General features: G+C 38.9%; 1 protein-coding gene and 1 long non-coding RNA gene across 6 annotated transcripts in view; one reads left to right on the forward strand and one right to left on the reverse strand.

Annotated features, from left to right (window-relative positions):
- LOC114458870 (kinesin-related protein 4-like) overlaps positions 1-5,957 on the forward strand; it is a 168,696-nt gene extending 162,739 nt beyond the window's left edge. For all 5 annotated transcript variants that reach the window (XM_028441249.1, XM_028441250.1, XM_028441247.1 and 2 more), the window contains one exon: positions 1,883-5,957. In XM_028441249.1, coding sequence (XP_028297050.1) covers positions 1,883-3,492 — 1,610 coding nt within the window. In that variant the 3' untranslated portion in view covers positions 3,493-5,957. The remainder of the gene's footprint in view (positions 1-1,882) is intronic.
- On the reverse strand, positions 99-13,363 carry LOC114458872 (uncharacterized). Its single transcript, XR_003673168.1, has 3 exons — positions 13,168-13,363; positions 214-216; positions 99-110 (listed from the first exon to the last, which is right to left on the reverse strand). It is a non-coding gene; the product is annotated as an uncharacterized LOC114458872 (long non-coding RNA).
- Between the last annotated feature and the right edge of the window lie 384 nt (positions 13,364-13,747).

Consider the following 13,747-nt stretch of genomic DNA (forward strand, 5'->3'; position numbering starts at 1 on the left):
AGGCCGGCCTCCATATTAGTTTATTTTCATGATTCATCATTTACATTAAATGCTGCTCACAATAAATATTTCTTGTCACAACTTTTTATTCTTTATACATTTTTAATCAACTTGTTGTGTATTTGGCCCTGAGACTTTCTAAATATGTGAACTAACACCTCAAACAGCACAGGAAACCTGAAGAAAAAACATGAACTGATGACAAACAATAACTCACTGTAGACTCAGACAGTGAATTTGTAAGTATATAATAATGAACCAATGTCATTGTTCCATCACTTCTCAAACAGTCAAGATCTTATTTGTTATAATATAATTATAAATGATTTATTTTTCAATTTTCGATAGCCTACAGTACCTATAAGTTTGAAAGTGCCAGCATTTTGTGCTTTTCATAGTCTAAATGACTAAACATCGCTATTTCCTCATAAGGCAGAGACGGTGCACAAGTCTCACTCCACTATAAGGCAGGAGGAGGCCACACCCTCTCCCAAAGGCACATTGCTACTCTGCCTCTGTTTCCATAGCATGTTTAGATGTGTTTGCGCATGCACAGTCAGTCCCCAATATGAAAACAATTTATGTAAAAAGGCAGCTCTCTACGCTGCCTTTGGACGTAACCGTGCTATGCTAAATGCTATACTTACGTTCACAGTGCATTAGTGAATTGATCCAGCGTGGCCACTGCTACGTTCTCTAGCTAGTGGGCAGGATAACACTACAGGCAGGATGACAGCGCTAGAGACAATAAAGAAACTTTTTTTTGAGGAAAAATGACAGCTTTTAAAAGATGGGAGACCAACACCTGAGCTACCAGACCTTCAGCAAAGGCAAGGTCAAAAAATTATTTGTACTTTCCACAGTGAATGGTACAAAAGGAAGGATTGGCTTTGGGGATGCGCCTCACTGAGGCTGTTCCCAGTTGTTGTTGCTGTTGTTTTCTCCGTGTTTCTGTGTTTCCAACACAAACAACGGATGCGCTGCCGTGTCATGACAAATATTTTGTTGGGAGAGTATGGAGGCTATATTAAATAGTTGTTTGTTTCTTTAATGGTGTTTTACGATGTTGATTTTGTTAGATTAACACTTGCTCGCCGAAACATATGAAATTGCCATTGGTGTCGACATTGGTGGTCTCGATTTGCCAAGCCCTGCCTACCCAACCCTAGTGCTCACAGAACGTCACTGCTTAGCACGTTGCAACCAGTACCACATCTTTTGCTCATTTAGCCTGTTGCAAGCACTCCCACATGTTTGGTTAGCTTTGCACGTAGCAACCACTTAGCACATAGTGACTAGTACTACATGTTTGGCTAGTTTAGCATGAAGCAAACAGTCCCACATGTTTGGTTAGCTTAGCACGTTGCAACCAGTCCCACGTGTTTGGGTTAGCATAGCACATAGCAACCAGTACTACATGTTTGGGTTAGCTTAGCATGTAGCAACCACTCATTATGTAGTGACCAGTACTACATGTTTGGCAAGTTTAGCATGCAGCAAACAGTCCCACATGTTTGATTAGCTTAGCACATAGTGGCCAGTCCCACATGTTTGGTTAGCTTAGCACGTCGCAACCAGTCCCATATGTTTGGTAAGCTTAGCATGTACCTTTGCTGGTAGAGCACTTTTTGCCATTACTTGACCAAATTATCTCGTACCACTAGTATTAGGTTAGCCTTTAGTCATTCCATCAGACTCAATAATGATTGTTTGCCAGCTTTTAATACTACATGTTATTGCAGCAGCGCAATGGATGAATAATTCCACATTTTCTGATTGATGTTTTGTTTGAATTTTAGCAAAAAAGAACAACAATAGTAATAACATTAATAACACAATATAAGTGATATCGTAAATTACTTCATGTCCTGTAATTTCACAGGTGTAGAAGAAATCAATTGTCCTGACTGTCTCCGGATCGTCTTGCTTGGGAAGACAGGCAGTGGGAAAAGCTCGTCAGGAAACACCATCCTGGGAAAAGAAGTCTTTAGCACCGACGCATCCACTGAATCAGTGACCAAGTGCTGTCAGAAGGTTCAGGGCACGGTAGACGGACGTCCAGTCTTCGTGGTGGACACACCTGGTCTGTTTGACAAAAGTCTTTCCAATGATCAGGTTCACGAGGAGCTGGTGAAGTGCATCAGCTTGTTGGCTCCCGGCCCGCATGTCTTCCTGCTGGTGTTACCTATTGGAAGATTCACACCGGAGGAAGAGGACACCCTGAAACTTCTCAAGAAAGGATTTGGGAAGAACGCTGACAAGTTTACCATTGTTCTATTCACCAAAGGAGACACTCTGAAAAAAAAAGGCAAGTCCATCCAACAGTACATCCAGGAGAGCAAGGGCTCCTTCAATAAGCTGATGTTAGACTGTGGAAAAAGATTCCACGTCTTTGACAACTATGAGATGAACTGTGCTCAAGTCAGTGAGCTGATTGAGAAGATAGACACCATGGTGATGGCGAATGGAGGAGAGTGCTTCACCAACGAGATGCTGCAAGAGGCTGAAGCAGCCATCCAGAAAAAGGTGGAAAGGATCCTGAAGGAGAAGGAGGAGGAGATGAAGATGGAGAGGCAGGAGCTGGAGAGGAAACACAAGGCAGAAATCCACGAGATGGCAAAAAGGATCGAAAAACAAAGGGCAGAAATTGACCAGGAGAGAAACCTGAGGCAGAAACAGTTGAAGGAGAAGGAAGACATCATCATTCAGCTGGAGAAGATAAAGGTCGAGCAACAACAAAGGGTCGAGGAAGAGAAGAGGATCACACAAGAGGAGAAGAAGCGACAAATATGGAAAGAAAAAATAGAAAACCTACAGGCAAAAATGAAACAAGATATCAATGAGAAGGAGCTGGAGAAGATAAGAGAGGACATGGAGCAGGCTCGAGCCGCCTGTAAGACAGAAAAAGAAGAAAGGTTCAAGGACAACCAGCAAAGGGAGCAGGAAAAGCTCAACGAGATCCAGAAACTGAAGGATGAATACAAACTGGAGAAGGAAAAACTAGAAAGACAAGCCAAGGAAGAGGAACAACGACTCAGACAGGAGGAGGAAAATCAGAGGAAGGAGTTGGAGGAGAAACACTTGATGTCCATGCGGAAGATGAAGGCCTTGTACGAAGAAAAAGCTCGGAAACAGGCAGAAGAATTCAACGAATTCAAAGAGAAGTGCACCCAGGAGTTGAAGGAGATAAAGAATCAGATCAAAGACAAAGACGAGAAGTTTACCTGCATGGAGTTGCTTTCGATTCGAAACGAGAAGCAGATGAAAGAAAAACACTTTGAGGAAATCCAAAGTGTAGTGCAGTGTGTCACCAACAAAAGAGGAAACATTCAGATATTTTGTGAGTTACTCGAACGGCAAAAAAAGGAGATTGAATCTAAGAAAGATGAAGGATTGAAAGAAAAGCTGCAGAGGAAACATGAGACGGAGATCGCTAAGATGATCCAAGAGATGCTGAGCAAAGAAGACAAAAGCTTGTGTGCCATGATGTGAAAGATGAACTGCATCACCAGGAGGAAAGTTAAATAGAGAGAATGGAACATACACTAATCATCAGTCCAAGAACTCACCAAATGATAAGGGCCAATTTCTTCATTTATTTTTATTTTATGACAAAAAAATTAAAACATTAAGTGGACCTGGTGCCTTACCCTTTGACCCCTTTACCCTTTGACCCTACTCCATCAGCACTGCTATGTGCTAAGCCAACCCAAACATCTGGAACTAATGGCTATATGCTAAGATAGCTAAACATGTTGAACTAGTCTCTGGTATGGAGCAAGTTCATTTTGTCTTTTTTTTAATCATGTGTTCAGGTTTCATTTATTCAGATATTTTTTTCAGAAAATTTATTTTGATCGACTTGACTTCTTCAAAAAGAAGGCTCAATAAACTTGCAGGAATTACTACGCAGAAGTCAATGACATCAATGCGATCAGCAGACAACTGTGAAGAAGACTGGTAGTTGACAATCGAAACTTTTCAGGAGATCAAAGTAAATTTCCTCCCCAAAAAATTGTCTGAATACATGGGGGAAAAAAAATTACAAATACAAATGAAATAAAACTTCAGGTTCATATTATATGTAGTGCGATAAGTTAGCACATCATAAACAGTAAGAACAATTTTCTGAGCAATACAATTAATGAACATCAAACTTGTTGCTTTTTCTCTCCTTCAGATAATATAAAATAAATAAAACTGACCCATCAATCACAGTGCTGTAAATTAGCACATCAATAATAGCATTGTTCATCACAAAAAAATAATCATGTAATAACATCAAGCAATCACTTCTAGTAGTAGTGGCCCCGCCCACATCCTCTGCAACCTATAGTGGTCGACTGTCCACTACAATCATTTATCCACTGACTTTGCTCATTTGTCACTCATGAATTTATTCATTTTGACTCTGAACCCTGTCATCATGTCCAGTGTGGATTGTATGGGCCACTCTGTCTGCTCGGTCTAGTGTATCGTCCGGAGGACCACTGTCCATGCTAACTGCAACAACTGCTGGAGGCTAGAAGACCTCCAGTGATCCACAAACTCTGTTTTGCACAATTTACACACAACTGGGCTTTAGTTTTCCATCCTGTGTGTTAAAATTAATGCGCTCAAAGACCCCTCAAACTCTTCAGCTTCTACCATTGTAACCAATACATCAGTATTATGGGTATAATGCGTACAATAGAGAAAGGTTCCAAACTGGTTGCGTTGTAAAAAAAAGAAGCGATTAACGCAACTCATTTTTTTAGTGCGTTATTTTTTTCTGTAATTAAGTAATCGCAATTAACGCGTTAAAGTGACATCCCTAATCAAAATCCCTACTGACGTGTGTAGTAAAGTTCCCTGGATACAAACCTGTGGCAAATGTAAAGGAGGGTATGTCAATTTAAAAGGATACCCATTCTCACTGGATATATGATTATTAACCTCAGAGTGAGCACTGCATTGTGAGAACTACGGTGGTGCAACCGTTAAGGAAGCCTGTTTATTAAGAGAAGATCTGGGGTTGGAATCCAAACTAGGTTTTATTTTTCATGACGTCTTCTTGGGATGTCTAGAATACATCTTTTTGGGACATCCAGACGACTCTGGTGACTACATTATATTCAAAATCAAAGTAAATGTCGCAACGTCAAGCGGTCGTCACTGTCTGTAGAGCCAAGGTTGTAGCCCTCTAACTGCAGCAGGAGGGCTGTGCATGTACACACTCAACTAGCCAAATGAAAGAGTCATATTCCTTGAATACGCCTTTTAAATTCTGAGCATATTTCGAGTGGACTCATCCTGTAGTAACTTCGTGAGTTGAGCATTTAAATCGTAAGTACAAGTGGTGCTGTCTATGATAAATGCTATAAACATATGGCTGTAGAAGAGGTGATCAGCCCTCCCAGTGCTGCTGCCTCCTGCTCCTCAGACACACTATTTATATTATTTCCCGGTCGTCACGTCACTGAAGCAATGAAGTGATGAAGCGACCAAAAAGCTCAACAATGTAAAAGCGACTCATCACATTTGATTTAAGCGACTGTTGTTGCTGAAGTCACGTTCTGGGTGAATGTACCTTTATAATAGGCTCAGCCACAATTTTCCCTGTACGCCTCAGAGTCCTGGAGGCAAGAGTAAATTCAAAGAGTTAACCACAAATGTCTGATATTACTGCTTGTGAATTCATGCTTAAGTACTGCTGAAATGCTTATGTAATCGTTTTGAAACGCATTAATCATGGTAACTTAGAAAGTGATTGTTCTTTACTCATTAAAAAGAATGAAAGAGATTGTGTCATAAAAAGGACATAATATGATTTAATAAGTATTCACAGGTTTAGTTGAGGGTTTAAGTGCTTTATTCAAATACTTTGATAACTGACTCATTTACTTATATCTGCTGTTGTACTATCCATGCTTTTTATATTCAGTCTTGTAAAAATTAAAGATTACATTTTGAAAAAATGTTCCAATTCTTCTCATGCATCCTTACAACTTTTACAGTGTTTTTAATGGTTATTCTTGGACCACTTTGTATCAAACCTCTAAAGAGAACCTGGCCAATAGCAAGTGCACAGATCATTGAGAAGAGCGATCGTCACCTGAATGTAAATCTTGGGGTAGACTGAGAGAAAAAAGCTCTGACACTCACACCAAAAATATTAATACCAATATTTTTATTGATTAAGAAGCCTAAGAAGGTAACCAAGAGATGAGAAACAAATTAGATGAACTGTTATCATAAGACATGCTAACATAAAGCAAACACAAGAGGAAGGTTAACTTTTATGAGGTTATTTATTTCAGGCTCAGTAATTCTGATTAATTGTAATTTAATTTTAGGTTTTGTAATTGAGTTTTAGGCGGAAAAATTATCATTCTATTTTTAGATGTAATTGGAAAAAAGGTGGTCATTGTAATCATAATTGAGTTGTAAAACTGAACATGGATAATTGAAGACATATTTGTAATTGTAAACAGCAATGATGAATATCACTGAGATTTCCCTCAGAGGATAGAAAGTTCTACTGTTAACTGATAAAAAGCTAATGTTTGTGCTCCATTTGTTGTGTGTAAATACACTAAGCCTCTGCCCTGTGATTGGCTGCTACAATTGGCCCAATGTGTTACTCCTACAAGGCTGATTGTATCATCCATCACCACATCTGGATCTCAGTAGTTACATATTAGAAACAGTACAGCACATCATGGGCAAGAGACAGTATGAGCACAAACACAGGAGTCAGAAATGTTAACTGCTGCCACCAGGGGGCAGCCATGAGCCAATCAAAGAGACCTACATCCTTTCCTCTCACAACAAGCAGGACCTAGGATGACAACAAGATAATACACACACACACACACACACACACTGAGTTGGTTACAGGGAAAGCCAGTATACTTTTAATCTGTAGCTGTAACCTTAACTTTTATTGAGGATACAGTCGCAAAATAATAAGTCATCACACAATTGATATAAGATGACATCTGCTGATCAGCTGCAGTGATGTAGCTAGACTTTCATACAAAGGGTTGCCAGAGAGTGGGCAAGGATTTATCAAGGGGTGCAAATAAATAAAGGAAAATATTATGTTGCTCTAACCTGGTGCCTCAGGAGCATTTTTTCTTGATACATCACATCTTTTTTTGTGTGTGTGTCATCAGCAGACACAGGGTCCTCCTCTTTACTCTAACATTATAAGTAACCATCATTATGCTCTATAGTTGTTTTTCATAGTATTCTGAGCAAAATGTTGTAGTCGGCCAAAGGGCGTACCTTTGCCAAAAAAGTTATAAACTATACATATAGTCATCTTTTTTTTTATCTATCCTACTTGTTAATATTAGTGAGATATGCATGCACTGAAGAAAATAAAACAAGTAAAATCACCACAAAGATTAAAGAGCAACTAACTTTAATACACACCTACAATATGTGCTTATAAATTGCTCAATGGCAAATAAAAAAATATTTATATATAATACACTCTATTAATGACAAATGCAACAAAATACCAGCTTAAAAGTAGTCACAGTTTATTTCTGTGACCAATCTTACTTGCCTTATTTACACACACACACACACACACACACACACACACACACACACACACACACACACACACACACACACACACACACACACACACTAGATAAGCACCCCAGAGGGGTATTCCATAAAGCGGGTTATGTTCAAACTCAAACGAGGGAAAACTCTGAGTCTACCATTCCTAAACGCGAGGTATGTTGTTCTCAGAGTCTGTTACCATGGTAACATTGTCCGTGAACTAAACCTGTCGCTGGCACGTTTTGTTCTACCTGGTTCCGCCCACCTGAACACCACTTTAATGTACCTTGACACTCTTATCAAACCACACATTTAACATTACACACCATAGACATGCTCACATCATTACTAATGTTGTGCTGCTTAATTTTTGTATTATTTTTTTTTTTTTTTCAAAGGGTAGTTTTCTTTATAACTTTGTGAATGCAGATCCTCGTGGGGAAGACACTGAGAGGTTGATCTGCATTAAAATACACATACACACATACACAAATACACATCGTACGCACACAACTATCAAAAAACAGATATCGGTGGTGCCGATGTCTCTCACGTTGGGCCATCTGACCTCCTCTTTTCTTTCCATCTTTGGGTGGGGTTTTTGTATCTGTAAAAGTCTGTGTGTAAAAACTTTCCATTAATTCCTGGTGCCTCCTTCTCGGCCGAGAGGGACTGCTTTTTTGTGCTCCTTTGAACCTCTTCATTGAGTTTAGAATAAATCAATTTTTATTACTTCATCACCTTTTAGTCTGATTCCATCATTTCAACACAGAGCATTCACAACTGGTTAAAAACAAGGCAACCGTATATTTGCCGTGACATGAGTGAGTCCAAAGACCAGGGTTGAGGTCAAATATAATTGTTGTTGCGAAATTGATAATTAACTACAATTATGGTGTGATTGTAATCTGTTGCTGTTGTAATCGTAACTAAATTGTAATTGAATTTAGATATTTGACTTTGTGATTGTCGTGAAAATTTTATAAAAATTGCCAATTGTAATTTAATGCAAAACTGGGAAACAATGCGACAGTTTTACTGTATGTACAGATCTACACATATGTAGTTAACAATTATTAAAATATGTTTCATATCAAGCTTTCACACATTTTACCATTGTAGGGAATCAAACCCTCCAAGTGATCTTTGACTTAGAACACTGGTCACCAGTCAGTGGAGTCGGGGTGTCTGTCTCCTACTGTGAAGTGCAAACGTGCCCCACAGGGGGATCTTCTCCCTCTTCCTGTCCGAACAAAGGAACAGGAGAATCCAAGAACAGTTTGTCTCCTGTTATCACCTCTCTGCTACATTACGATCAAAGGGAAACAGTCAGTCAATGTTTACATGCTAAGTTTTCAAACTCTGGGCTCCGACCCCCTGCAGATGTTGCCACCTCCCGAACCCACACCAATGGTTACACAGGACGTTGGAATAACCCTAGCTCTCCTGCTCAAATGAGAACAACGAACATGTGCTTGACTGGAAAATCACAAAAGAAAGGATTATTGTTACGGGTTCCTGCAGAAATTGAAATTGCAAATATTGTCTAACCAACAGAATGCTATTTTAAAGTGTTTATCATTTAAAAGTGCTTAAAAATACCAGAAAACATCACAAAAGTTAGTTTGAGGTATTTACTGCAACCATATAGTTAAGAAGAGGCATAACATGATTTTTGACATTTATGTTTATGAGTAATTACAAGAAAAATTCATTAACCGGTTCCTAAAGTGTTCCTAGGTGTAATGCATAATGGGGTCCCCCGGTATATTCATGTTAACATGCTGCAATAAATCATATAACCATGCTTCAAACACACACTGGTTTATTAAAGGATTTTTATTATTTTCACACTGGTTTATTAAATGATTTTATTACTTTCACACTGGTTTATTAAAGGATTTTATTAATTTTTGTAGCTCAGTAAAAGTAGTGGCTGTGTTTTGCACTGGATAAAAGTTGAAATAATGAACTGGGTATGAACACCTGTTAGAAGATAAGATAAGAGGTTGAGGCAGCCACTGCCAATCTAAGAAAGATAAAAGTTGAAATAATGAACTGGGTATGAACACCTGTTAGAAGATAAGATAAGAGGTTGAGGCAGCCACTGCCAATCTAAGAAAACTGTGTTTGATCTAAGAAAACTGTGATCGCTAAAGTAGGTCAGAGAAGATAAGATAAGATTGGAGGACCGTCACACCAGTGAGCCACCTGCCAGGCGAGCCGTGAGCGCTACAACACCTGCTGGAAGAGTCGTGGAAAAAGATAAGAAGCCATCAATCAACTGTTTATCTACGTCATTACACAGTATAAATGTTGGGAGATTTTTCAGCTCGGGGTCTTTCCTCTGTGGGACGTCTGCTGTGTCAGACGTCAGGGAGACCTTGAGCATATTTTTATATGTTCAATAAAAAACCACTTCTGTTTCAACCTACCTGATGATCTCCTGAGTTTTCATCATCCTTCTGGTAAGCATCTCACCTACACTGCACATGATCTGGGTTCTCTGCATTTGAGGTCTTAGGGCTAGAACCATGGCATAAGGTTAGGAAGAAAACAGAGGATTACCTTAGGGTAATAGGTTGCTGACTAGGATAAAGGAATATTCTAGGAACACACGACTCTAGGATATTTTCCAGTCGTGTTTGGTATCAAACTCTTTCGCAATACATGATATTTCAAGATATGATGTTGAAAAGATGTTTTGAAATATGTAGAATTAATTATTAGGCATTCTTTTATGTTTAGGAACTTCCTTTGTTGTCTGTCATTCCACTACACACACACACTTGAGACACACCCACAAGCTGAAAGCGGAGACATTGACCAATCACCGATATGATCTCAGAATGATCAACCAAGACACCTCCTCCAAAAGGTATCTCCAAATTCTTTTTAAAAAAGGACGCGCTGCTCGAAAACTTTAGTTTTTGGGACGCTGGCGTTTCATTACTCAACGCGTTTCCCCTCCCCACCTTTTCACTTATTTCATTTTATTTTTAGTTGAAACAGTTAGATTTTTGGAATGAACAGCTGCTTGGTTCGGACAAATCCAGCATCTAGTGACGTGCGTAACAGCCAAAAGAAGCCCGGCCTGCGACCCACTGTGGTAAGCCACGAGCCATCCTCTAACCCAGCTGCGAAGGCTAGAACCGCCTGGATCGGCTGAAGGGGCTATTCTCTGTTGAAACGCAACAGAACTCAACGGTGGCACGTCCTGCTGCATTGCTTCAAACAGCACCTCCAGGTCCAACCCTGACATCACCTTCAAGGTACCTGAATGAATTTCATCAGCAACTCCATCCACAATAGATCACATACATACTTCCATAACTACAAACTTACACACACTCACAACATGCTCCACACACAGTTCATCTCATTCATGTTTGTTCGTCTCCCCTGTCCGTCTTCTTCTCCTTGTTTTATGAGCTCTCTTTATGATTTTATTCTTTGATTTTATGATCTTATTATTCGAATATGTATCCTGCATTTTTATTCAATATTTAGTAGACTAGCATCCTCCTAGACTAGTGATTTCACTTTATTACATATAATCCTCACTTTTATTAGCCTAGAAATGCATTTTATCATGATTTAATTATCCCATTTCAATTGATATTTTGACTGTGTTAATTGTTGACTTTTGAATAAAAGGTTAAACATAATCTTTGATTCCTCTGATTCATTAAAGCTGTGGTTATGGTGTAGATTTGCTGTTAGAATTCACTTTTCCCTGGTTTCACATTGATGAGTTTAGTCTAAAAACTTAGACATATTTCTTTTTATTCAATATTTAGTAGACTAGCATCCTCCTAGACTAGTGATTTCACTTTATTACATATAATCCTCACTTTTATTAGCCTAGAAATGCATTTTATCATGATTTAATTATCCCATTTCAATTGATATTTTGACTCTGTTAATTGTTGACTTTTGAATAAAAGGTTAAACAATCTTTGATTCCTCTGATTCATTAAAGCTGTGGTTAAGGTGTAGATTTGCTGTTAGAATTCACTTTTCCCTGGTTTCACATTGATGAGTTTAGTCTAAAAACGTAGACATATTTCTCCTGTTAAAAGGAGTGGCACCCCGCAAAATTTGAAGTAATATTAATAATCATAATTAATATTCTTAGTTATATAACCCATTAATAATAACTCATCCTCCTACACCATTAAAAAAATGGAAAACTAGGGGTAAATTGACACAAAAAAGGCTCAGACGACCACACCAAAAATATTAAAACCTATATTTTTCATTGATTAGGAAGTCTAACAAGGTAAACAATAGATTGGAAAGAAATTAAATGATAGATATTTTTTTGTGTATTTTACAGCTGATTAAGGATCCATTATCATAAGAGATGCTAACAGAAAGCTAACACAAGAGGAAGGTTAACTATTTATTATGTTATTTATTTCAGGCTCAGTAATCGTGATGAATATTAATTGAAGAATGTAAGTGTTATTGACTTTCTGAGGATGAAAATAATTGGAATTGGAAAAAATGCTGGTCACTGTAATAGTAATTCAATTGTAATTGAACATGGATAATTGAAAATGTAATTGTAACTGAAAAATGTATTTGTACCCACGTGTTGAGTTTATCTTGAAGAATATGAAGCACAAACTGAAGCTAACCTGTTCTCCCTCAGGTCCCATCACCTCCCCCACACTACTCCCGCTCTCCATCCACGAGCCAGTCCGCTGCACGTGCTCCATGCAGGGAACAGGCTTCTCCTGCCCTGCTGGGGTCGGAGGTCGTCCACCAATGATGAAGGTGGTGACGGGCGACATCCTGGTGGACGTGACAGGACGCAACGTCTCCGAATACCTGCTTTTCACCTCGGACCGACTGCGGTTGCACAGGTCAGAGAGAACCCAGGACCTGAGTCTGCTGAGTAGGTAGTGAGTAACAGATATAACACATATAACGGCGTTACGTAATCAGATTCCAATTTATGAGTAACTTTAATCCATGACAGTTACAGTTTAAATAGTTGGTAATTAGATTACAGGTGCATTGTTGAAATCAATGGATTACACAACATTACTTCTCTGTTTCATGGGTTTATTCACTCTCAACATGGCAACGTGTCATGAGACCGGTTAGTTTTACCCTACTGATGATGTGTTGTTGCAATAGTAATCCTGCTCTGCACGTGTCTACAGTTAGTGCTAGACTACTGTGATATGTTTCCTTACATATTAAGTCCTCCATGATGTGGTAACGTGGTTTATTGAATAGACAAGTAGTCGTCACACATTACATTTAAAACAGATTATTAATATGACTGTTTTTACTCTGAAGTGTGATGTTACCATCAGCACCTAGGATGATATATTTATTATAGTCCTCTATTCTTCTCAATGATGGCTGCTTTACTGCACTTTAAAAATTTAATTAAATATGGAAGTAATCCAAGTAATTAGATTACTTTACTCAGATTAAGTAATCTAAGGGATTATGTTACAAATTATATTTTTGGCCATGTAATCTGTAATGGATTACATTTTTAAAGTAACCTTCCCAACACTGTTGGTAGTACTATGTCACATTATGTTCACACTGATCGATCAGCAGAGGTGTAAATAGTACTGAAACATCAATCAATCAATCAATCTTTTATTTGTATAGCGCCAAATCATAACCAATGGTATCTCAAGACACTTTATAGTAGAGCAGTCTTTAGGACGGACTCTTAATTTTATGGATACACACATATGCATATATATGTATATACACATCCAACATGAATTCATTCATGGCGGCAAGGAAAACCTTCTGCTAAGCAGCAGGAACCTTGTGTGGATCCCATTCCTATGATGAACAGCCATCCACGTTATGCTGTGTTGGGTGTGTGCAGAGGAAAGGGTGGAGACAGAGTTGTTGAGACTCTGTAACTCCACACTAAGGATCCCACGGACCTGCAAGACAAAAGCCAGAAGGAGTACAGGAGCAAACACACAAGGGAAGAAGCAGACATAGAGGGAGTGTTTAAGAGAGGAATGAGACCCTCTCCGGTCCCTCTCTAACCTAAATGACCTCTCTCTTAACGCCCTCTCCAACCTCTCTCCAACCGAGCATGTCAGACCCCCCCGGCAGTCTATGCCTATCTTGCACATGATGTGTCTTTGCTCTAGGTTTTCATCATCAAACCTGAAGTGTTCCCATATAAGAGAAT

Source organism: Gouania willdenowi, unplaced genomic scaffold, assembly GCF_900634775.1.
Source record: "Gouania willdenowi unplaced genomic scaffold, fGouWil2.1 scaffold_1_arrow_ctg1, whole genome shotgun sequence".
Lineage (NCBI taxonomy): Eukaryota > Metazoa > Chordata > Actinopteri > Blenniiformes > Gobiesocidae > Gouania > Gouania willdenowi.